This window comes from Diadema antillarum, unplaced genomic scaffold, assembly GCF_040938485.1.
Source record: "Diadema antillarum isolate AM-2024a unplaced genomic scaffold, OU_Dant_1.0 seq00001400_RagTag, whole genome shotgun sequence".
Classification (NCBI taxonomy): domain Eukaryota; kingdom Metazoa; phylum Echinodermata; class Echinoidea; order Diadematoida; family Diadematidae; genus Diadema; species Diadema antillarum.
The window spans coordinates 6,550-31,758 of NW_027272155.1; the positions used below are offsets into that span (position 1 = coordinate 6,550).

General features: G+C 38.4%; 1 protein-coding gene across 1 annotated transcript in view; it reads left to right on the forward strand.

Moving 5' to 3' along the window:
* Nucleotides 1-5,786: 5,786 nt before the first annotated feature.
* The window catches only part of LOC139709020 (ATP-binding cassette sub-family C member 9-like), a 31,001-nt gene continuing 11,578 nt past the window's right edge, over nt 5,787-25,209 (forward strand). Inside the window, exons 1-19 of the mRNA XM_071620988.1 lie at nt 5,787-6,398; nt 7,250-7,489; nt 8,739-8,927; nt 9,414-9,566; nt 11,598-11,760; nt 13,342-13,469; nt 14,570-14,732; nt 15,350-15,390; nt 16,211-16,558; nt 17,629-17,784; nt 18,178-18,256; nt 19,026-19,131; nt 19,523-19,621; nt 20,102-20,267; nt 20,978-21,115; nt 21,855-22,050; nt 22,509-22,738; nt 24,024-24,193; nt 24,882-24,951. Of these exons, the coding sequence (XP_071477089.1) occupies nt 5,787-6,398; nt 7,250-7,489; nt 8,739-8,927; nt 9,414-9,566; nt 11,598-11,760; nt 13,342-13,469; nt 14,570-14,732; nt 15,350-15,390; nt 16,211-16,558; nt 17,629-17,784; nt 18,178-18,256; nt 19,026-19,131; nt 19,523-19,621; nt 20,102-20,267; nt 20,978-21,115; nt 21,855-22,050; nt 22,509-22,738; nt 24,024-24,193; nt 24,882-24,951 (3,447 nt within the window). The remainder of the gene's footprint in view (nt 6,399-7,249; nt 7,490-8,738; nt 8,928-9,413; nt 9,567-11,597; nt 11,761-13,341; nt 13,470-14,569; nt 14,733-15,349; nt 15,391-16,210; nt 16,559-17,628; nt 17,785-18,177; nt 18,257-19,025; nt 19,132-19,522; nt 19,622-20,101; nt 20,268-20,977; nt 21,116-21,854; nt 22,051-22,508; nt 22,739-24,023; nt 24,194-24,881; nt 24,952-25,209) is intronic.

Genomic DNA, 25,209 nt, shown 5'->3' on the forward strand with positions numbered 1-25,209 from the left:
AATTATAACCTGCTAAACTTTTGCATCTTTGAGGATATACAGGTCTTGCAATCTATGTAGCCCATTCTTAGTATTCCATTGGGATTCCTTGGATTTTAAAATTCTTTGATTTGCTTTAAATTCGTTTTAGAAAAAAAAAGTGTTGAAAACGTGTCCTTGTAGTTGATTCAATAATCCTGCTTTTTGAAAGGGGGAAAGAGTTTCATGGTTTTATGCAGTATCTCCGTGTGTCAAAAGAGTCCTCTCCGAACGACATGTAGGTACTCTATATCTCATTTATCACTTATCTATGTTTATCACAGGACATTCAAACATTACATTGTGCATTGTAATACACTACCCTGCACTCTTAAAAACAGTTCACTTGTGAAGTTTTATAAATCTGGCGCAACTGCTTTGTTTTAATTACAGATTGGCAAATCTTTTTTTTTTTTTTTTTTTTTTGGGGGGGGGGGGGGGGGTTCATGTGACCATTTTGACCGCGGGTGGATAGTGTATTAAGCTCCAATGACATACAGCTATAATACCCATGTGGAGTAATCAATCAACAATGGGGGACTTGGTCATGCGTAGAAAGCCTCTGAGTATCTAATACAATGAAGGTACTTTCTCCTATTCTCTTATCATGTCCTGCCATCGCTTAGGTTTCCTCTCACCTCCCTGGGGGAATCAATCTTCATCGCATAATCCAGCGATGTGTTTGTGAGATAATCGTATACTTTGCCTTGAAAGTTTCTGGTTAAAACACATGGGGAGAGGTGAATCCGAAGAAACTATTCACAGAGGAGCGCAGCCCCGAAGTGAAAAGTTCTTTTGGAGACACCGCGGCCTATAGGTTTAATCAGAAACTCGAAATTAGGCAAATTATACTAGTATTTGTTTAAATTTTTGCATCAAAATTTTAAAGAGAAGAAGGGGAAAATGCGAAAAGAGAAGTTGTGTCGTAGAGGTGGATGAGATGTTGTGATGAGACTCTTGTATTGAAGCGCACAATGTCAGGCAGCTTTGTAAAAAGGTTACATTACAAAGTGACGGTACGAAGCAATGTGCAATGTCAGATTTACTTTATGACTTCACAATCGCTTTACAAGAAGTTGATACAGTCATTATTTTCGCAGATTGATGGTACGAGCAGCGCGCAATGTCAAAATTGATTTGTGACGTCACTGTTGATACTTTGTTTTTGTTTTTAGAAAATTGTTACATTTTAGAGTGACGGTACGACGCGTGCAGTGCCCTCTTTGAGACGTAACAACTGTTAAAAATTGTTACATTTCACAGTTTACAAATTTTACAATTTCAGAAATGCATCGTGACATCATTTTGCAAATGGTATACTTTTTGCAGAATGTCGTCATAGGGGTGACATCATTTTGCAAATAGTACTTTATGAAGTGTCCAACATGCTAACACTTTGATATAGCTGAAAATACCCATAATTACGTGAAGTTCTTTCAACCAATCACAAGAGGATACATTTTTGATCCCAAATATTAAAGTGCAATATTGGCACAGAGTACGTACTATATTTCAATGAATTACGGACATTATGACAGATCTTAGTTTGGAAATATAATTTACGCACTCACACACACATACAGACGCACACACACATACACAATGAAACGACATATATAATTATATCAGACTCCGCTTCATTATGGGTTCGATCCTGAAAATGGAATACCTTTTTAAGTACGGCCTTTCGATGCATACATATGGACAGTGAAGCTTCTTACACAGAAACAGTGAGAGTCCTGCGGATATACATGCATATAGCATTGCCTGCAGAGACAACAAAATCGATTGCACAGGAAAAAATACTACCAACACTCATGCAATAATGTCACACATGTTAGGACTATTAATACTTGAGAGGGAGTGACAAAAGGGAAAAGAAAGAGTTTATACTTTAGATTACAATCCGTTGGGAATGATGAAGTAATCTTCCGAGGCAAGCTCATGTCGGTGACACGACATAGGCTCCTGCGACAAATTTCCAATTTGTTCGTATGTAGAGGGAGATATTCCTTTCGAAAACGATATTACTAATATCCATTCCCCTTTACGAAAACATTAGCATTTTAATTGTAATAGCTCTGAAAACGCTTTTCATTTTTCGAATTCATGTTAGGGGGGGGGGGGACTTTAGTAAAGATTTATGAGAATATCACTTCCACAATCATTCATAAGTTAGTTTGCCTGATTTCGTTCTTTAGGAGAACATGGAATTTCAAAACATGTAATTTCCAAAATGTTACTACTTGTGATAGTTAATGTTGAGTTGGATTTCACTCTGATCAAGTAGATACTTGAGCAAATTCTAATCAGATACTGCCATTTGAGAGCAAGCCCCTCAGATTTGACTCAAGTTCTCTGATCACCCAGCATAAATGGTGTGCAGAGGGACAGAAGTATATCAAAGGCAAACATAATATGCTCGCTGGGGTGCACAGATTTTTGTTACAGTCACGCACGGTCAGGTGCTTTGCTTTAAAAGACGGCGAAGGTCTCTCACGGGGATATACACAATGGGTTTCTAGTCCACATCATATCTGTACAATAAAAAATAAAAGATTTCCTTTAATCTATCTTATTTTGGGGACGAGAGATCATGAACAATAATGAGGAATATAGCGCGGTATAGGAACAAGTTTGATACGATTAATGGGTGTGAACTTGTGTACAATACAATATGTACTGTATTTTTGAAGGCTGGACGTGCTCTTCTTGGAGTTTACACGGATTTTAGTTGTTTTGAAGTGTACAACTGTAACTATATAGAACAAATGCAACTTTTAAGTGGTGAGACTGCTGCAGTCTAACCTTACAATAATGGCCTCTGAACGGGAGTCACAGCAGAATCTCCTCCGCCCCCTCCATCCCTCCCAAAAAAAAAAACCACACACGCACCCACACACACACACACACACACACACACACACACACACACAAAGACTCAAGCGTTCTTTTTTTGAAAAATATAAGTCTAAAGCAAAGCAATTCCATTTGTTTCCTGTAAATAAGAACTTAATCATTCATCCCTTGTCACATTTTTTTTTTTTTGCGTTAAGGATTTTTTTTTTGTTTTTCTTCTTTTTCTTTTCATACTTTTCTTCTTCTTTTTTTGTAAACGCGAGGCCTTGATGCACGCTCTGTGGGACGGTGCATGTGAACGCTTGCTTACCGCATGAATGGCTGAGAAGAACACCCAACTCACGCCCCCTTGCGAAACGGGATAATGCGGGGAAAAGAGCCAAAGCACATGATCAGATGATGACAGGAGGCGATCACTCGTAAACACAACGAGTGCGCTGAACTGCATGAAACGTAGCGGAAAAAGCATCATGAAAGAAAAAGAGGGGGAAAAAAGTCAAAACCCAATATGATGATATTTCAACCATATCTTACAGCCGACGACATGTACATGACGTGTCAAAGGTGACTCTGGCTGAATATCACTTACTCACTGCTCACGAAACCACGCACCTGATGGAAGGAACCACACTTGGCCATTATACCGTGGCGCCGTGTCGCCTGACGTGTACCCGTCTTTCAAACTACTGTACTCCAGGAATCTCTCGAGTGTATACATGACTTGCTGAAACCCACTGATCTTTCTCGCATCCACGTCTCATTCTGGAGGGACGTTTGGCCGGATCCAGCTCTAGGACCAACGGGGTGAGTTTTGCACACCGAGATTTCGATCGCTGGATTTGGAGATACTTCCATAATGTGTGAAGCATAATTAAGAATAAGGATGACAAACAGTTGCATAAAGGATGGCATGAATTGCATAGCTAGCAGTGGTGTCAGAAGAGAAGTAAATACCTACCATGTAAATCGATCTATTTCTGTCGAATAATTGGCTGTGAAAAATGTTTGAAGATGTTTTGCAATATCACTCAAACCAACCAGCATTCAAATCACATAATCTTATGAACAATTTGCCATCAATTTTATTTTCTCAGACTGTTTTGTGTAACTGAAAACAAAACCTACATCGTTATCTCACATACAGAATTTTCTTAAACTTATTACTTGCGGCAAGCAGAATGATGTTCCAGGCAATAACCATTTGGGAATGACATCTTGAACGTTGTTGAAGGAAATATGAAGAACATTGAAAGCTGTGTCACTCTCATTTGTTAAAGTGTGTGTGTGTGTTTGCTTGTGAGACTTACGACATGGTGCCAGCGAGAAATTCTCTCAGTGCAGATACATAAACATAAACGTCTGAAAAATTACTTGTGTCTATATTATTAGAGATTACCACTATTACTATTTTCCTTTCCGTACTTCTAGGTAACACGTCTTCACCAAGAGAAGTTCCCTCCTTTACATGGGTAGGAAAGTTTCATAGTATTTCATAGCAGATATTTCATGTATGTATCACGTCATAATTGCTATAAACACCCAAAACAGATTCGTCAGTACTCAGTAAGTTACTACTCAGAAATCATCGACGATGCGCCGTTGAGTGTCTTGGATTGACCATCACTATATACACGCATAGTGTCTCTGTCGTGATGCAAGTCCTATTCTGCGCAAGCGCAAAAGAAGAAGAAGAAGAAGAAGATTGACCAATCATAACCTTTACATCCCAGGATCCCTTGTGACTCGCTGGACTACGCCTTAATGATTGTCGTATGATTGTCGTACTTAGTGGATACACACTACCAAGCTTTTAGCAACCTTTTTATGCTCCTAGTCTTTTGTCCTTGTCCGCAGCACCAAGTTATTCAAGTTATTTCATGGTACCGATACATCTTTTAATAATATAGCATTTTTGTTGTTCAAACACTGCGAGATTTGTATGCAGTCTGGTTTGTGCGATATCTATGTGGTTCATTAGTTTATTACTCATCGACTTTTTGTACTAGTGTAATTTTAGTTGGTCAAGACAAACATATCCGTTCTCCGTGTAAAATTATATGCCTATGAACTCGGGAACCTACAGTTTTACAAGCTTTAAAGCTTTTATGTAGGCCCCATCATATTTCTCATACTTACTAGTGACATTTTCACACGATATGACCATGTACATTTGTGTCAAGTATATTTTCTTTTTCTTTTTCTTCTACAATCAAAAGACATGATTGTATATATTTTGTATTCTTGTTTTGTTGTCAATAATTTTGTAATCTCATCATTGAGAAAATGGAAATATGAAATAAATTTGAACTGAATTTGAAATTTGAACATGTTGGCCTAATACTTGCCTGTGATGAAAACATCTCGCGGAGTTTGAGGTTTGAAGAAAAATCGCAGGTTGGTCATCTATTTATGAAAGTTATGAAATTTATAATACACTGCATATTTGAAACTTTGCAATGTAAACTTACTTCTTAATCGACTTCTTTTAAAGTAAATTTCACGTCTAAATGTAATGGCCAACGATTGGTAAGATAAGTGTATTACGGGAATGGGATGGAGGTAATTATTGTCTAAAAAGGAACCTTTTTTATGCTGTTGAAAAACACCGATTGCAGGCAACTCAGTTTCATTCCCGGAAACAAAGAAATATACATAGATATCTGTAAAGTAGCCACTCTACAAGAAATTAACAACAAAACTTCCAATCATGAACAAAGTTTTAGGTCTTAACATATAGATTGCAGTGCATGTGTGAACCAGACAAACTTCAGGCCTAAAACTTTTGAGATTACAAGCAGTTATTCTGGACAATGTTCTATGCATCATGGAAGCTAACTCTATACGTGTATTTATAACTTGTTCACTTCAACCACAGGTGCAATAATCAATGAGCTTACGCGTGTGTCGTCATGGAGACACAGAACAAATTTTCTGCCTGGTTTTGCGGATCGAATGATTCGACCACCTCGTTGCTCCACCCAGCGCAGAACTGGACAGACGACGAATGTTTCATCGACTCGGTTGGATTTTGCATCCATGCAACTTTCAGCGCGCTCGCACTGATTATCCTGACGGCTATTCCGTGCTTCAACGTTACGCGAAGCGTGAACCATCGGTATTTGATTCCTTATCCTGGTCATGTGGTGCGATGGGTGATTTACATGTTGTACTTCGTGGTCTGTCTGTGCATATGCGGCGAGGGGGCGATGCTGGACTTTCTCCGGTCACAATCGGGAGAGATTGCGCCACCGCGCTTCTACGTGCTGCCAATTGCAGCGACAGTCGCCGCCATTTTAGTGATGGTTTACTACCACTTACTAGAGTACTGGGACCTTCCGATACTAGCGATCCTGCAGCCTATATATTGGATCTCCGTTCTTGCGGCGGAATGTTGCAGACTTAGAAACATCCTAAACGATCCCAACATCCCATCGGATGGTATACGGCTGATCCTCAGCGAAATCGTGGTCGGATTTGCTGGGATCATGGCGCTGATTGAACTCTTCCTCATGTGGAAATTGGTAATTCTGTGGCATTTTCTTACAAGTATACCTTCGTATGAATGTGGCAGAATATCTTGACGAATTGAAGACAAGTTTCAGAAAATGATTATCACGATTGATTAATGAAGATTTTTATGCAACAGGACGGAGAATTCATATAATGTAATAAGTTTAATCTACTTTAAACTTAACCATTGTATAACAAACATGGCAAATGAATACATCTATATAGACCGTCAAAAATGTCTTTAAATTACGATTTGCCAAAGAGTTCAGAATACATCATAAGATTACACAGGGAAGATCATTCATTGATTCGGGAATGGCAGAAATGCGAAGCAGCATTTCTTCATGCGATGTAAATAAAATAAATAGAATCACGTCCCTTGTTTGATTAATCACTGCAACTTATACAAGGCGATTCACAGTCCAATGACTTATACTTTCTTACAACCTCGCTGAAAGACAGAATCCATTTAATTTCACAGATATTTTGTCCTTACACGAAGAAAAAAGACAGAAAGAAATGTCTCTAGAGCTCTCTGATCATGATAACAATTTACAAGAGTTTTTGATGTCACTTGCACTTGTTGCATGTGATATGTTACTGCTGTATGATATCAACATGTGCAGTCTATGTATAAGAGACCTTAGTATAAAAGAAGTTGTAGTTTACTTTCGAGAACGCAGTTATTCAGTTCGAAATTGTTTGGCCTTGGGATTGGTGCGTAGTTATACCTGTACCCTTATTCTGTCATCAACTAATCATCGATCTATCAGTTTTCTTTCTGGCATATGTTTTTCCCCTTTTATTCCATCTATCCTCTCCCACTGTTTGTTATTGTCTGCTTTTGTTGACCTTTTTTTAGGTGTGTCGGAATTTCTCGCCAATTGGAGAGAAACTTCCGGCAGATTTGAGAAATCCCGACATGCATTACTACGACGATTACAGCAGTCTTCCGTCCAACATGCTGCTCATGTGGATGGATCCGCTCTACATACAAGGATACAAGAACCCCATCGAACTGAAAGATCTGGGTGACCTGCCAAAGAGGCACAGGACCCGCCACATCAGTAGAAGATTCTTAAAGTTTCTCAAACAAGAACAGGTGATACTCCTATATCTCTTATATGATTTGATTCCCTGGCCTTTGTTTCGTCACCATACAAAAATCAGAATACATTTTTTTTCTTTTGATGTGATCGCAAAAATTCGCCGGATTTTTGTTTGATGAACAATGTGAAAAAAGAAAATGATACATAAGGGCTGCAGATTAAGCAGAACTCGATTGGCTCGCAGCGATTCGTTAATATTATTCTTTTCCACGTCTATGTGGGCGTCATGAAAAAAAAAATGCTAAATAGTGCGGTAACAAGATCGCAAGATCTTTTTTTTTTTACTTCTTTGTAGAACTAGATTTTTTTTTGTGCTGCATGAGTCGAGCGTCTGCGTTAGTTTGCGTTTGAATTTGCGTTTTTAACTCATGTCTTGCGTCAAGAATTGAAATTCATTTTAGCTTTCATTAATTCATTTTGGATAACTATACGAAAACCTCATTATCACCGATGTTCCTTCAATATCTCAACAGCAAAACTTTAATGCGCTTCTGTATCAATAACCACGGGTCAGGGAATAATAGAAGACAGATAGACACACACACACACACACACACACACATACACACAAACATGTCTTTCCACCCTTGAAGGGACAGAGGATATTCAGAGGACGTTTCACTTTATAATGTGACTTTTTCATACTCGCGCAACCTGCAGGTGCTTTTGCTTCGGAAGTATTGCTGTTACGATTGGTCACAGTTATAGGAGACACTGTCATCTTTCCTTGTTCATCTTCATTGATAAGATCACGGCGGTGGCTTGTAGAAATGGCTTTTTAACTTGAGTGGAGGAATCATAGATAAGAGAACACGTGTGTGAAACATATATAGACACGTATACACATGCACATATTCACAGTGAATACATCATGTTGCTATCTAGCAATGCAAAGTACACTTTTAAAAGTTAAGTAGTAGCTCATTTTGCATAATAATCATGTCATCAGTGGAATCATCTAAAAAGGAACAGTTATTGTATCGACTGTCTATTGGAATATACATACTAGTTGCACTGTGACTTATGAATGATTTTAGCTAAAAGTCGACATGCAGTTCTAATACTTAGTATTAAATTTCGAAGCTGGTTTCAAGTGGCCAAGTAACATACGCACCCTGAATACGATTACCAATGGTCCACCTTCTATTTACCACTCCCCCCTATATAAGCAATTATGCATACACCGAAAGATTTTTATTCCCTCATCAGTGTCACGCTGTCTTCTTTTAAACCGTGTTTCAGGATCGAGTCGAGGGAAACGGTGGCGACATCAGTTTGTATCGGGTGCTGAACAGAACACTCTTTCCTAGAATGCACATCGCTGGCGTGCTCAAGTTTATGGCTGATACCTCCTCCTTCGCCACGCCTTACCTCATCTCGGGTATTATAGAATGGACGGCGAGGACCACGAGCTCGGACCAGGAAATAAAGGTGTGATTCACGTAACGGTCTTCCATGAAAATTGGGGCAATCAGGAGCGGATCCAGAAATTCCGTGAAGGGGAGGCGCCTTTACAAAATTAAAGGGGGACGCACAAATTTTTTTCAAACTTACATTCACTGGTTTGCATGCTGCTTTCACTCAATTCACATTCATATTTACGCTTTTGATTCCTTCAGCTTTCTACCAAGTAAGTGGTTCATAGTACCAATTGGCCAAACAATCCCATTGCTTTATCTATATCCAATTATGCATAGAGAGATTGTCTGTTCGTGAAACTATAACAATACACTATAAGGAATTACAATTTCCCAGAAGAATGTAGATCCTCTTCAGAATAAATATAAAGCAAAACCCTGCACTTTATTTTTCGCAATGTTTAGATAAATACAGGCCAGAACATTATCAACAAACACTTGTTTTTCTGTATGCTCCTCTTTTCTCCCCTTCTTTCTTTATATCTGCCCGTCACACCAGGACGTGAAGTATATCAGCGTAGGGGAATTTTTCTCCAATGGCTTTGTGCTGGTGGGACTGCTCTTCATCCAGCTAGCATTCCAGAAACTCACCACCCAAATGTGTTTCTACCTGGTGATTAACGAGGCCGTGCACGCCCAAGCCGCCATACAGGTAATGTGTCTAAAATACAGCAACCTACTTTTCCTAAAATATAGCCGTATATCCTCTTACTTAATTGCAGGAAGTATATTAGGACCTTTCCAGGCTATGATATTCTTATATGCAATTCTTACTATTCTAAGACATTCTCAACAAGTTATTTGTTGAACTTTGTTGTTGTTGCTGTTGTTGTTGTCTGTTTGTACGATTAGGCATTAAAAATCATGAAAACAATAATTGATACAATATTGCTATGTGGGATGGTATATTTTGAATGATTATGCTTTTGAAATAGGACAGTATCTTAAAAACCTGTAAACATAAAATTATTTTTTTTTGTTCCTGTGCGAACACATACATACACATATACATGCGTACTCACATCCATGCATTATGTATGTTTTGTACTTATACGTACATGCAGGTATGTCTGCATATAATTCATATATGCATACATATAATATACACATGCATACAGTATGACTTTGAGGGAGCAAGATTTGCGATGACACCACCGCAAATCTTTCTCCCTCATTTACTTCACCATGCAAACCTTCAAGCAACACAGTATGACTTTGTATTTTAGGCAGTATATAATTATGCAAGCTTAGTTTCTTTCTTGGAACCATGAGGCCATTTTTTGAAAGGGGTTGGCCTGTTCCTTCCTCTCTGACGTTCCGCATAGATTTGATACAATGCCCACTGGGATCCAGTTGGTAATGGGTTAAGACGATGGGGCACTCCTTTTCACCATCAACCAGCACGCCATCCATTGTCAAAACAACGATAACACTAAGTGACAACGCACCCCGTGACCCAGACTAAAATCACTTTACGTTTCTCGAATAACACAGATGAGCGGTTTCTCGTAATACTCTTTCCTTTGTCACTTTGTTCTTAAGTCCCTCGAGCTATACATTATGGAGGTTCAATTAAAGTCACCTGCTTTGAAATCCAAACAAAATTCGTATATACTGAGACATGATTGGAAGATTTTTTTTATTGTGTAAGACTTCAAGGTTTGTTTGGGTAAAGAAATATTTTCAATTTCCCAGCTCTGAAATAATCCAAGTGTTAGAAGCTTGATAAAGGTAACGTTAGTGTTGCTTGCAGACATTGAATGTACATACAAGTCTATTCGTGCTCTGCATCTGCCGGTATCACATCGTTGGGCTGAATGGCGAGTCACAGTTATTTGCTTATGATGCCTCGTCTCTTTTCATGTAAAATGTTTGAGTTCATTTAGAAAAGGATTCAAAAGTCTTTTGGCTGGATGTGTATTCTCACACTGTCAAAAGAATACACTGTCAAAAATGTCTCTTTGTTCTGCTATATTTTCGTATTTGAGGAATATAGCGATCACATCGAGTTGAGGTTTTTTTTTTAAATTTTTCTCACATGCTATAATGAGAGACCAATGCTTTCATGCTCGAGCGAACAATACGTTAACATTCCACCTCTGTGTTTTCGGTTTGAAGCATAATACAACAGCACAACAGTTGATTTCAATGGCAGAACCGATTTGTCGGTGACCCCCATAGCAACTAAAGATAACGAACATGTTCATGAAAGAAGTATCGTGAACGACAAGTATAATTTGCAATTTTGACCAAAAGTTGTTAGAGTTAATCTCTCGTAGATAAAAATAATGGGCTACAGGTATTGTCAACATATAAAGATGTTGAAATGAAAGAAGAATGAGTAATGAATGATAAATTTCCAAGTACGATGCCCAGCCTATAAGTAGTAAAGATGAGCCACGACATTTTCAGCACATCGCCTCTATGGAAAAAGTGCAGACGAAATCATTCATTGAGATAAATAAGCAGGAAACTCGTCTGGCAAGTACACACTTCGTATTATTACTGTCTGAAAAAAAATGGCAACAAAAGGAACATTACAGTAATGTGATAAACGACATCGCCGTCCTTTCTAACACTACAGAACCATTCGCTTGGGTTCCGGCTGTCGCGTACTCAAAAAGGTGGTCTATGGTGAAAACGACAACTTTTTAACACCATGGTGTGTTTTCTTTCGTTGCAGACAGCAGTCTTCAAAAAGTCGCTTCGCCTCTCCACGAGTGCAATCAACGGTGGGTCAATGACCATGGGACAAATCACAAACCACATGTCTGTCGACCCGAAGAATCTCTACACGGCTATCATGTGGATCCATCTTGTTTGGTCCGTCCCTTACCTGGTGAGTGGTACCTTGTATAGGCAATGATCACTAGTCAAATATCAGTTTAATGAACTCTTTTCCATTCGAGGTTCTCATGTTTACATTAACTACGACAAAACAACAAAGCATATGTGATGGTTATAATGAGTGATTCTGAAAGTAACGATTATATAACTAATGGCTGTGGATGCTACATAATTCATTTTAGTCAGCTGATGATAGCGTGCTCAGTCTATCTTTAAGATTTAATTTAATCATTCGAATATCTAAAAGATTGAGGCTTCTACCAAAAAATCGCATGCGGTGTACCCTAAGAGGTTTTTTTTTTAATATAGGACCACTCCTTTCTCTTTGCTATATCAATGACCAAACACACTCAACCAAAGTTTTACCTTTTATTTGCTAACGACTCTTCTCTCTTGTTTATCAAAAGATCCCAAAATAGTTCTTGAAACTTTCAATAATAGATTTATTCATTGAAATTACTGGATTCAAACTATCTACTAATCTTTAAATTTACCACAAAATCCCACATTACTGTATCGCTAGTTAGTAATTCCTTAACCTTCCAGGTTAAATTGTACTATATCACACACCTACGAATCATGTGAACTCGACGAAACTCTTGAGGTTTTTTAGGGAGGATCATTTGAATTGGTACACTCACCTTATCAATTAACAGAAACTGAAAGGGAATTTGAAGATGTGCTCATCGTTTTAATTTGCGTGCTCACGCTTGTCCACTCTTTCTACAAAGTATTATTATCATTAGAATTGATGGAATCATAGAATCTGTGATAACAAAATGAATTATCATGAACTCTGGTTTTAGAGTACTTATCAAAGACAATAAAGAAGTGCATAAGTATTCAACTAGACAAATGTAATCTGTGTGGAAAAACTTGCTGAAACGAACTTACTTTGGATATGAAATCACTTTTGGATTTCTGCTTGATAAAGCTACAATAAAAAGACGTCAAAGTGGTTCGAGAACCTGTATTCTAATGTACGGAAACATTATGCGCTCCTGTGCAGCAGATTTATACACATGTAGGCCCTATGATTGAATCGTTGAAAACTATTTTAGCAGACAGGGACAAACAAAATGGAAACGCAAGGACCGTCGAATTTTTTTTTCTTGTTTACTCCTTGCTGGTAGTGAGATGTAAATGCATTTTCTATGCCAATGAATCGAATTAGTAAAGAAGCATGCAGAACAGTTACTTATCAATTTTAACATGTCAGGGCCCTGTTTATGAAGAGTTAAAATTGATTATATAGTTGATTTCAACTGTAAGTCTGCGGCAGCCTGTGTGGTAAGGAAATTTAAACTCGATTTTATCTTTCGATAAAACGGGGCCCAGAGCATTGATCAATGTATGTGTTAGTTCGACAATACGCATTCCATTATATTTTATGTTTGATATGAAGTAGAAAAAAAAATCGATAAGGTATTTTTCTTTAACCTACGTAGCTACATAGTATTGATCAGTGCTTTTGTGGCATTTTTCAAAATTCTGAATTTTACGTGTCTCTTTTCTCCTCTCTTATTCTCAGTCCATGTTTTTTTTTTCTCTCTCTCTTTCTCTGTGAAAACAGGTTGGAGGGTTGATGTTCATCCTGTATAAGCAGCTTGGGTTCTCTTCTCTGGCCGGTGCCGCCCTACTGTTCCTTTCATTACCCATTCAGTCTCTCTGTGCAAGCCGACAGTCGGCCTACCAGAGCATGGCAATGGTATGTTCCACCTGAAAGCACTATCCTTGGGCAAGAGATAGAACTTTGGATATGGCTTTGAACCCTAAAACGCCAGCTATGATTGGTTCAAATCACGCCTTCCTTCCGACAAGATAGCTTACCTGTCAATGTTTCAAAGTGTATACAGTTTGTTATTCGAAAATAAAATACGGTTCGTAATTTCGAAGATTCGTCGGTACGCAATTTCTTCTTTTTTTCTGATTAACGAGCATCTAGATATATACTAAATTGTATGTTCGGAATGACATATCGTTGGAATAACAAACCTCACCAGTTTGAAAGTGTTGCTGACGGAATTAAACAGATATGTAAAGAGATAATAAATATAATCAGTCGCCACACAAGTTTTACAAAGTCTCTTAGGGTGACGTTTTTAAGTTCTTAAAATCCTCAATTTTCAATATTGCATTACAAAACTCCTCACCTCCCCCTTTTTTCAAAAACTATGGCGTAGAAACAGTGAAAAAGGCTAGACATCAAACAAAGATATTTAGAGCAATTTTGTGAACAGCTTGGTGAAGCAAAATCATGTTCTTCATCCAGAAAAAGACCACTACGAAATCATGCTCAGGCAAGATATAGGCTGGATAATGACATAAAAGCTGTTTAATTGAGCCATGTCACCCTTTATTTTGCCGGAATGTTCTCAGAGTCTCACTGATTTGATGAAATTAAATGTGATTCGTATAGTAAGATTAAGAGATTAAGGAGTAGATTTATAATAGATGTTGTATTTCATTCGTATTACATATGTAGATAGGGCCTCATCCACGTCAAGCTCTGCTTATGATGAAGGTCCTCTGTATTGATTTCTCCTTTGTTCATAGATACAGTATGCCTTAATAATAATGTTGTTTTGATTCATATGTCATTACAGACTAATGTTGTTATGTAAATGACATTTCTTGTATTGATTTGTATGTTAAACTCTCCTTTTTTTGCATACTCTGTATCACTTTGTTTTCACTTGTTATTGTATTTGGAGAAAGAAAATGCAGAAATAAACCAAACCAAACCAAATACAACATCACTATAATAGGAGTGACTCGACTTGACAGAGTTTGTGGTTTCCTTTACAGAAATATTCGGACGAACGCTTGAAGAAGACTAACGAAGTACTGCAGGGAATTCAGGTAGTGAAGCTCAACGCGTGGGAGAAGATTTTCCAGACGTCCATCATTAAGGTCAAGATCGCAGAGACAGTTCAACGCATCCGGGCAGTGGTCTTTAAGATCGTGCTTAGTAAGATGCTCCCATTGCTATGTTTCAAACTCTTGAATTAGAATTAATTAGAAGCTGGCCTTGTTTATTTACGACATTTCAAACTTCCTGCAAAGTTATTCCTTGTCGATAGAACAAAATCAGGCCTTCTATGCCCATATGTTGCAATGTCAATGGCCATTTTATTTCAATGGCTATACCTTTTAGTTCAATGCATGCGTAACCCACACAAGGTGTATAAGCTCACTTCCTTAGATAATCAATGAGCCCATGTAACAGGTTAATGGAAATGATCACTATTGGCAATCTGTGATGTTAGAAAAAGAGATTGACAGATGCATAATGACCTAAAATACCTTGATCAATGGAGAAAATGAGAGAAATAGAGAAAATATCCCTGAAAACGTTGCAAATGACTCCTGGCATCTTATCATGAACCTTTTTTTCTATTCACTCAATTGGTTCGATTTGTTTGTGCACTCGGTGTTTTCACCCATGCATGGCCCCTAGTGAAGGGCATGATGACAGTAATATCTCACTATATTGAGTCTCCAACTGCCTTTCAAATTGTGTATGGATAACATCTTTGCTAATGTTAAAACCTTCATCTGATGAGTTTCTGATCTTCTTCCGCACAGCTGGAATGAATAACGCCGCTCCGATCGTAGTGATGCTTGTGGTAAGTAAAATTAGTAACACTCACATTTTGATTACAGGGGTGGATCCAGGAATTCCGTAAAGAGGGGGCGCGTTTACAAAATTCAAGGGGGGCGCTCGCGTAAATATGAACTTGAACTTGAACTTAATCTTGAACACCTCCCCCCCCCCCCATTTTTTTCTTTTTGTTTCTTTTGTTTCAACAAACAATAAAAGGGGGGGGGGCGTGCGCCGGTTGCTGTCCTCCCTGGATCCGCCCCTGGGACTACAATAGTGTTTTGCACCTTGGTGCGTGGATGGATTTACGTTTCATGTGGAACTGATTTGAATGTTATTTTTCAATCGGAGATTACATTGAACTAAAAATAAATGACTATGAAAGTTGCAGGATATGGTGCTGTCCCCCTTTCATAATTATGTCGTAAGCTTTTCAAATTGTTAAGTTTGGAATTCGACGTGTGCGTCAGGCAATTACAACGGTGATTTTTGTCCAGTCGAATTGCTATAAGTATTTTTGACGTTGTCTTGATGGAAGTGTTCTCTTTAAAAAAAGAGAGAATGTTGCAATCCAAGCGTTCCTTCAAATTGCTTTTGTCTATTTCCGATTTTATTCGTACCAGCATCCACATTTCATTAACATTTTTACTGAATTCTATTGATGATGATTGTAACAAAATATTAGTAAATATAATGATCATCAACGAGAAGAATCATGGTGCTGGTGATAATGATGATGACAACAAAATTATTTGTTTTTAAAATGAATCACCATGAATATCAATCAATAAAACTGTGATAAGTTGATAACGAGATTAATGACAATTGCTGTACTTGTTTTGCAGTCCTACGGCTTGTACACGGTGATATCGGATAAAGTACTCACTCCAGCCATCACCTTCGCGTCCCTTTCGGTCTTCAACCAGCTCGCCACGCCCTTGCAGCTCCTCTCCCGTGTGACGACAAACTACATAGCCGCTACGGTCAGCCTCAAGCGCCTGACAGTCTTCTTCCAGGCGCCGGAGATTGAAGTCAGGGACGACGGTCGGCAGAAGGGCAATGAGGACGATGGATTGATCGACGACGACGACGATGATGACGATGATGGGGATGACGGAAAGCATCACGAGGACAAGATGAATAAGCTCAATACGAACGGCAAGAAAAAGGAAACAGAGGGAATACTCAACAAGGTGACTATACTGTCTTTTTTCAAGCTATAGTCTTTTAAGAAAAAGGAATTCAGCGCAAAAAAGGGCAATTTATTTTTGACAATGATTTCTCCTTGTAGTCATTGATTAGTTCTGATTCCTAAAATATTCATTCATTCATTCATTAGTTCGTTCATTCATTAATTTGCTACCTTCAGCACGATTAAAATGGCTAAATAAGAACTGTTCATACTTCTACTGATATTATCATTAGTATTGTTATTAATACTAATACCAGGGGTCTCACCTCCCTGCTACTACAGCTTTTACTACTATTATACTAGAGATATAGCAGTAGTAGTAGTAGTAGTATTTGAAAATAATGACGACATACTCATAATGAATGACACCAACGACGATAAAAATATGGAATATGATAACAATGGCATGGTTACATAAACCCAGGGTCTTTGGTGTTAACGTCAGTCTAACAGAACGCCCTGCTATTGTTATTTACCCCTAACATTAAAAGGAACCTTAATCATGTTCCTGGTGAAGAGTGACACTGTCTCGATTTAATAAACAAACATTAAACAAACAAACAAACAAACAAACAACCAAACGAACAAAAATAAAAGCAATATATCTTGTTCAAAGTTGTGAGCTCCTGGCAGGCGAAAGGATTTGGAACTAGTGATCTGCCGTACTTTGCAATTTCCACCATGACATACCCACTCTTCCACGTTAACAGCTCTTATCATAGTGGCATAGGTTTACCTTGATTCCCAATGAGATATTCAGTGACGATATCACTGCATGTTAAATGTCAGAAGAAAAAAAGTATCAGTTTGAAGGGAATCTAATTTGCATATACTGTTTGCATTTAGCAGGGGGGTATCACTATAGTCAATCATTGCTTCTTTTCAATGTTTTGTTTTCGGTATGTGCAAAGATAGTCACGGTAACAGCCTTGGTGCCAATATGACTTTTTTTCATATTTAGGTTACAATATTTATTGCTTACCCTCCCTGTATAGCAGTACAAGAGTCATTTACTGATTCTAGATATTCATTTTTTTTTCTTGTTATGTTTGCATATTCATTTTCACAAAGCCTCTTCAGAATTTGCTCAAGAATGCCAAACGTAACCAAGACAACAAATATGGCGCCATTAGAACTGACGACGACATTTACAACCTGACGGGAAATAACATCGAACTCGTTGCCATGCGTCCGTGGCAGACCGTGCCGGATGACGTTATGGTACAGGTAAGCATGGAGACCGTCATATGATGTTGGTATTTGCACATTCAGATTCCTTCTTGAGATGGTAGAAAAAGGGAGAACGGACTAGAAAAATGATGCAAAAATCGTCAGAAAATCTTAAATGAATATTTTGTGTATAAGTATAGTTGGCCTACACTGACGTACGCGCATATTTATCATGTTGAAGGAGAAATAAAGCCGTGGGTAAACAGCATTGCTCAGGATGGTTCATACTTTAAGGCCAAAAATAGTAATATTATTTATATTATTTATATTATATTATTATCTGCACTCACACTACCCAAAAATACCTGTGCAGCAGTGTCTTCTCTCGGTAAACCACTAAGTTGGTCTGTATTTGTATCCTAATCCATGTTCATCCTCTTGTGATGTCAGGTTTCCGATGGAACATTCTGCTGGGGCACCGAATCCACCACTCCTACACTGTCTTGTATCAACATCTCCATCCCAGTTGGTGAGTGCTTTCTCAGTTTCAAGACGATTCTCTAATAGTAATAACGCACGTTCATTTTCTCACTCCCTCTCTCCACCAGAGTTTTACCAGTGAAGGTAAGATTACATATTCAAAACACACGCAGTTTATTCTCTGTCTGTTTTTGTTCTTGATCTCTTTATTATCATTTCCTTGCTTGATTAAAAAATCCTTTGATGGCGAAAGGAAGAGCGTAAGCATGTACCCCCTAAATTCGAAAAAAAATCTTCCAGTGAGACGAAAATTTGAACATCATTTTGCATTTTAAGTGCAAAGAAAAATGTCTAAAATCGACATCATTATCGTCCTCGACTAAAATGGTCATTTAGAAGGACTAATGTGACGTCATAATTAATTACTTCATAACACCCATATAGTCGAGTGTTGTGCCGCTTGTCTGATTTCCGTCAAAATGTTTCTCTCTACCTCCTCTTTTGGAATAATCAAGGAGGCACATTATTTGAGTAACTTCGCTCATAAAATTAAAGGAGCACGACAGCTATGTAACTTTGACCATCATCTTTATAATAACTATAAGCGTAGGGAATGTGTCAGGGGCACAAGCTGTGTGCTTGTTGAAAGAGCTTTCACAATAAATGACATCACTTTCTTGTCGCAGGCGGAAAATTGTCCAGTAGTAGAGAAAAGATTCCGTCCATATTTTCCGAGCCACGTTTTTTTTTTACTTCTTGTGTTTCTTATCGCAATGAATTCTGTCTCCATCTTTCAAAAAAAAAAATGTCTGCTGAAGGTCATCTGACTATGATTGTTGGAAACGTCGGTTCTGGCAAGTCGTCGCTACTATCCGCCATACTGGGTGAAATGAAGACTCTACATGGAGACTTCCAGTGGAACAGGTACAGCCGAACACATAGTGCACTTGTCACACTGACTAGTCTGATGATATTGATGTCTATAAACAAGAATGTACATAAATGCTACGTCGAGTTTCGGAGTCGACTTTGTAGATGTGTCTCTTTACATGAACATGCACGAAATGGACCTTCAAGAAAGAGAGCACTATGTGTACAATTGCCTCCCCGTTTATCATGTCCTACACTGGAAGCAAAATTCTCCCGATTGCTTCGGGACATCGACTTATTTCGTTTAACATGAGTGATTACTTGATGAACACGCATAAGCATCCAACCTTTGCTGATTGTTCCAGTTAGACATGATCGTGGATTAATCTGGTCATTTTTATTGACTTATTCCTTTTTCTACATTACAATTTCTTCGCACGATTAGGTCAAAATGTTCCGTTGCATATGCAGCACAGAAGTCGTGGTTACTCAACGCCAGCCTCAAAGAAAACGTGCTCTTTGGAAATCCTTACGACGAAAGAAGGTGAAGTAGACCATATTAACCACCAAATAGGGCCAAGTGTAGTTCCAGTAACGGATAAAACGTGACAAGACATATATCCCCGTAAAATGGAAAGCCACAGGACTTTAGAGCTATGACTGCAGAATGTGAAACACAATGAGACTTCGAAGCAATTTTCTGAAACAAGTGGCACACAAACCAAAGATTAAGTAAATCACATGTGCGGAAAGTTTGAGAATATTAATTTTGTATCATAACACGCCTCAAAACTTGCAGTAATCTTTATGTAAAATACCTCTCAATTTTTTAGCCCGTTCTGAATAAAAAGCGCCATTGAATAAAAAAAAATGCCAAAACGTTTGTATTACAACTTAATTGAGTCTTGATCAGATTTGAACTGACACCACTTTCGGGCGTCTCTTTACTTATATGTATCTCCCATCCAACAACAACAACAACATCAACAACGACGATAACCAAAACAAAAACAAACAACAACAGGTATCGAAATGTGCTGCAGGCATGTTGTCTGCAAGCCGACATCGACATCCTCCCCGAGGGTGACGAGACCGAGATCGGAGAGAAGGGCATCAACCTGAGTGGTGGCCAGAAGCAGCGAGTCAGCGTGGCCAGGGCCATGTACAGCCCCACAAACGTCGTCATACTGGTAAGATTTTATGATGGTAAATAGCTAAATACGTGGAACATTCTCAACTTATGCCCACATCATGTATAAGCATAATTATTATGTTTATCAACGTGAAGGAATAAACATGACTTCACATAATCATATTATGATAATACCAGCACAATCAATTTCAGGCCTAATGATTAATGAAGCTTAGTCACGCGAATGTTAAAGTCGGTTTATTTGATATCTTTGATAGAGATTCTGAGAAGAGCATTGCAAGTGGTTGAAGTGATGATTAGAAACTGTAACTTCTACCCCAACTTCTACTACTTCTATTACTATCTATTACTACCACTACTACGACTTCTTCTTCTATTACTACTTCTACTGCTACTATACTCCTCCTCCTCCTCCTCCTCCTACTACTACTACTACTACTGTTGCTACTAACTACTACTACTACTACTACTACTTACTACTACTACTACTACTACTACTACTACTACTGTCTACTGCTACTACTACTACTACTACTAACTACTACTACTACTTCTAGTTTGGATCATGCTTAGAGAAACCGAGTTTGACATGCATGAACTGCTTTTGGAAACTGTGTCTTGTTTAATTCTAGCTGTGAAGAATTCTTTTTCTAACTGCATGTATTTTGTATATTGAACGTGTTTCTGTATATCACTCACTTTATCAACGAAAATCTGTTGTTAACTTACTGCTATTACACATTATAGGATGACCCCCTTTCAGCACTGGACGTTCACGTGGGTGGTCATATGTTCTACAAGGGTATCATGGATTTCCTCATCGAAAACGGTCGAACCGTCATCCTTGTCACACATCAGCTGCAGTATATGGAACATGCAGAATTGGTAAAACTACCGTAGCCCACGGAAGTAACACCTCCCTGTTACGACGAAGTCCTGTGTTTCCCTTTATAAGCCAAACTGGAGCGACCAATAAAAAATTTCCATAATGAACTCTGGGATGTCTCTTCCTTTTTATTTTCTTTTTTGTTTAAATAGGAGGTAGCACTTATAGACTCCATTTCTTAATATTGCCATATACCCAGTAAATTCCATTCTTTCAAAGTCAATATCCGGCAAAGATGTTTTTCCTTCACTCGACCAGTTTTACTGTCATCCCGTCAAGAAGACCATATAAATTGCCTCAATGTGTAAGAAAGGACAGGATAATTTTCCGCACTCTTGTGCACAGCCACTCAGAAGATGTGTTTGGAATTGTCTGCGTCGACATTTTGTAAGATTTTCCTGCGGTTTAAACCCCTGATAACCGTACTTCGTAGACATAGTAAAAATCATCACTATAGTAGGCCCTATGTATTATCATTATTTACTAAACTCCAAATAAAATATTCATTTCCATGCTTCCGAATATGTATAACGCCTCCGTCTCCTGTGCCATGTCTGCGTAAATGTGAATTACATACAAAGCACACTATTAACCACGAGATAATATCACACGTAAAACGAAAATGTCACAGGAGAGACTTTGTCATTTCGCATGCAGTTGAATACATGTACCTTCATAACCAATCTCAAGAATGATATTAGCTCAATCCCTTCTTTTCCCATCACCTCTATACCACAGGTCATTTACATGAAAGATGGCCTTATCGCGAGACAGGGGACGATGAGAGAGATCGGAAGGCAGGATCCAGAGCTCCTGGCCTCGTGGAATCTTGCCATCAAGGCGATCACAGAATCAGAGGCGGAATCGGACGGAGAGAGTTCGACTGAAGAGGAACGACACATCCTCCGGAGGAGGGTGTCAATGTCTAAGAATGGTAAGTGGTAGACAAGGAATTCGACCACACCCATGCTCTCTATAAGAAAAATAGGTTCAATTTTGCATCTTTTGTCACACTGGGAACACTCCTACGGGTGCAACTTTGCACCTTTCAGACCAGGAGGTGAAACGTTGCACCTTTTAAAGTGCTAGCTGGTCTGAAATGTGCAAAGTTGCATCCGTGAAGGTGCTCCCAGTCTGGCATGGTAAACATAGTAGAGACACAAGGTTGAACCTATTTTCGTGTGTAGGCAAAGTCTCCCAATCACTTGTATCTACCTCATTTCATATCACTTTAGTTTCTGGGAGCCTATTTTCGGCGAAACAAATGAGTCAGCAGCAGTGAAAGGCGGAGACTGTATAGTTCCGTGTTTATTATCAATCTTGCAACACAGGAGCTTTCAATGATTTCCCATAATGCTTTTTTTAATGTCTTAATTACTTTCGTCGCCTAAGAACCCAAAGAGGCGGAAACCATGGAGTCGAAGATACACGGCCGAGAGGAGCGCATTCGAGGATCGACTGACATCATCTACTACTGGCACTACCTGCAGACCTTCGGTCAGTGGGCCGGGTTCAGCATCCTATTCTTGGGGATCATTCAGACAGCCGTCAGCATGGGCTCGCACTTCTGGTTGTCGGCCTGGTCTGATGCAGGTTCGAATCTCACCAGCAACGCATCCAAGGTCAGTTCCATTTGTCATTCCCAAAACAGTGCAGTGAATAAGAGAATACATGGACGATAGGATGAATTGAATAAATGATCACATAGATAAAGAAGCAATCATGAAGATTGATTATATCAATTGATAAAGAATTAAAAAGTGAATTACTGAGTACATACAAACAAGATATGAATACGCAAGTGTACGTACACAAACTTCATTAGATAAAACAAAATACAGGTGTAGATGTCATCTTCCTACTTTATTACTCTATTCATCTCGGAATACTCAACCATAATCACGAATTGATTGCAAACTCAAAATGTGAAAAATTGCATGTTTCCGTGCATGTCAAGCTTACCCTAATTTCAAAATAAATTTTGAGGGCAAAACTGTAATTTCAGTGGTTATCGGTTAAAAACTTTGAACAACGTGACATTTTCATGTAAGCATTGTGAGATCATGGAACTACACCAGTTGCAGCTCCTTAATGGTTACATATTTATATAATATTGACTGGCCTCGAGGAAGATACCAGAAAATATTGCCCAAACTGTAAGAATATTGCCCGGGTCGAAGACGAGGGCAATATTCTTTCAGTGCGGGCAATATTTATTTGGTATCTCCCTCAAGGCCGGTCAATATCATAATCATTACCTATCCCCTAGGTAAATTAGGAAAATATGTGAATACGACTATACACTATGATATAGATCAAGCCACATTTGACTACCTGCATAGATCATCACCAACATGTCGAATAATTGAAAAAATTTTCGTCAATGTATATCATTCAACTCAAACTTCAAAAATACATATGTAGTTGTAACAGGCGAACTTCAAACATGTGAACGCTTTTACACTTTATTTTTGCTTCTGTTTCAATTTGCAAAGTTGTAACAATGGTGGTCACTGTGCAGTTATTGAGCACAAATGGACTAGTCATTGTTTGACGCGTAGTGCTGCTGGAAGTGGTCGACTTCATGAGTTGATTTATCGGCGTTCTTCTGCGGTGCGTGTAACCGACACGCAGCGACGTCCTTGTATTGTTTTCTCTTCGTGGTCATCGGAATGTTTACATGTAAAGCAGGGAGGTGAGAAGAGAGATTCCACTCCTCTTCCCACCTCCCTGTGTAAAGTGAATGGCGAAACCCGGAAGAAGCATAATACCAACGAATGTTGACTGCTGACCTTTTGACCCTGCAAAATACCAACTGCAATTGCCTCGCAAAGCTACCTCGTATAGGTAATAATGGTATTTATAGGCTTGTCGTGTTTATGATCTGCATGATCTCTTGTGCCGCAGGAGGAAGCCTACGCGATTCTCAACGGGTATCTCCCGGTCTACGCAGCTCTCAGCATGTCCGACGTCCTCTTTGGACTGATCTGGGCTGCTTTCCTCCTTGTAGGTTGCCTTCGAGCAGGGCGTAAGCTACATGACAGCATGCTGGACAGGATTCTTCATGCTCCAATGCGGTATGCACAGTTAGGCCTAAACAGCCGACGCATTCACGATAGAGTTTATAGTCATAACATATAATCCAGCGGAGCTTTACGAGGAAGTGCGATATCAATAGGCATTTAGTGAATTCATGTATAGCCTATCTATGCATTTTGGTCCTTTCGAGGCCAGATCAATCCTCCAACCCCCTGTTTATATTTGCACAAATTCATAAGTATTCATTTCTGTTAACTATTCAAAATGATATGTCATTTTTTTTTTTACTTAGTCAAGCAATGACATTTTGTTACCTCGTATTACTCTGATGAATAAGAACATTTGTTTCAACTACGTCTACAAGATGGTTTTGTTGAACCTTCTTGTTTTTCTTCATTATATTAATATCATTCATTATCCACTGCCAATCAGTCAAATTTTGTGCTTATTCTTGACAATCGTTCTGTCATATCTATGTGCAAATTAAGATGTAACTCATGCAGATGTATGCTTTTGACGATAATTATTGGAAAAAGTAATATTTTTGTTATTTTGTACAATGTTGATAATATTTCAGAGAATTGATGTATACCTGAGAAGGAAATCAAATGAGAATGAAATTAAACATTGTTCGCCTTAGTTGCATTTCTCTATTTTGATCACCTTTCCCTGTATTGAACTCCACATTTCACCTGTTGCCTTTTATTTCCTGTCCTTTCTGCACAGGTTTTTTGATATTACTCCTATCGGGCGCATAATGAATCGATTCTCGGCTGATGTGAAAATCTTAGACGAGGTAAGTGCACCCTGTACAAAAGCAAATTATTTTCCCCCTCATTACGTCTATTCACGTATTCATTATTTCATCAATACAGTATTAACAATCTTACATTCAAATGTTTTATTTTGATAATGATATACATATAATATATAGTGTTATCAAATTCTATAATACAAACATGATAAAATATAAACATAACAGTGATAATAATGATAATGATAATAATAAATATACATATACATAATGTTATCATATTGTATGATACAATTCTGA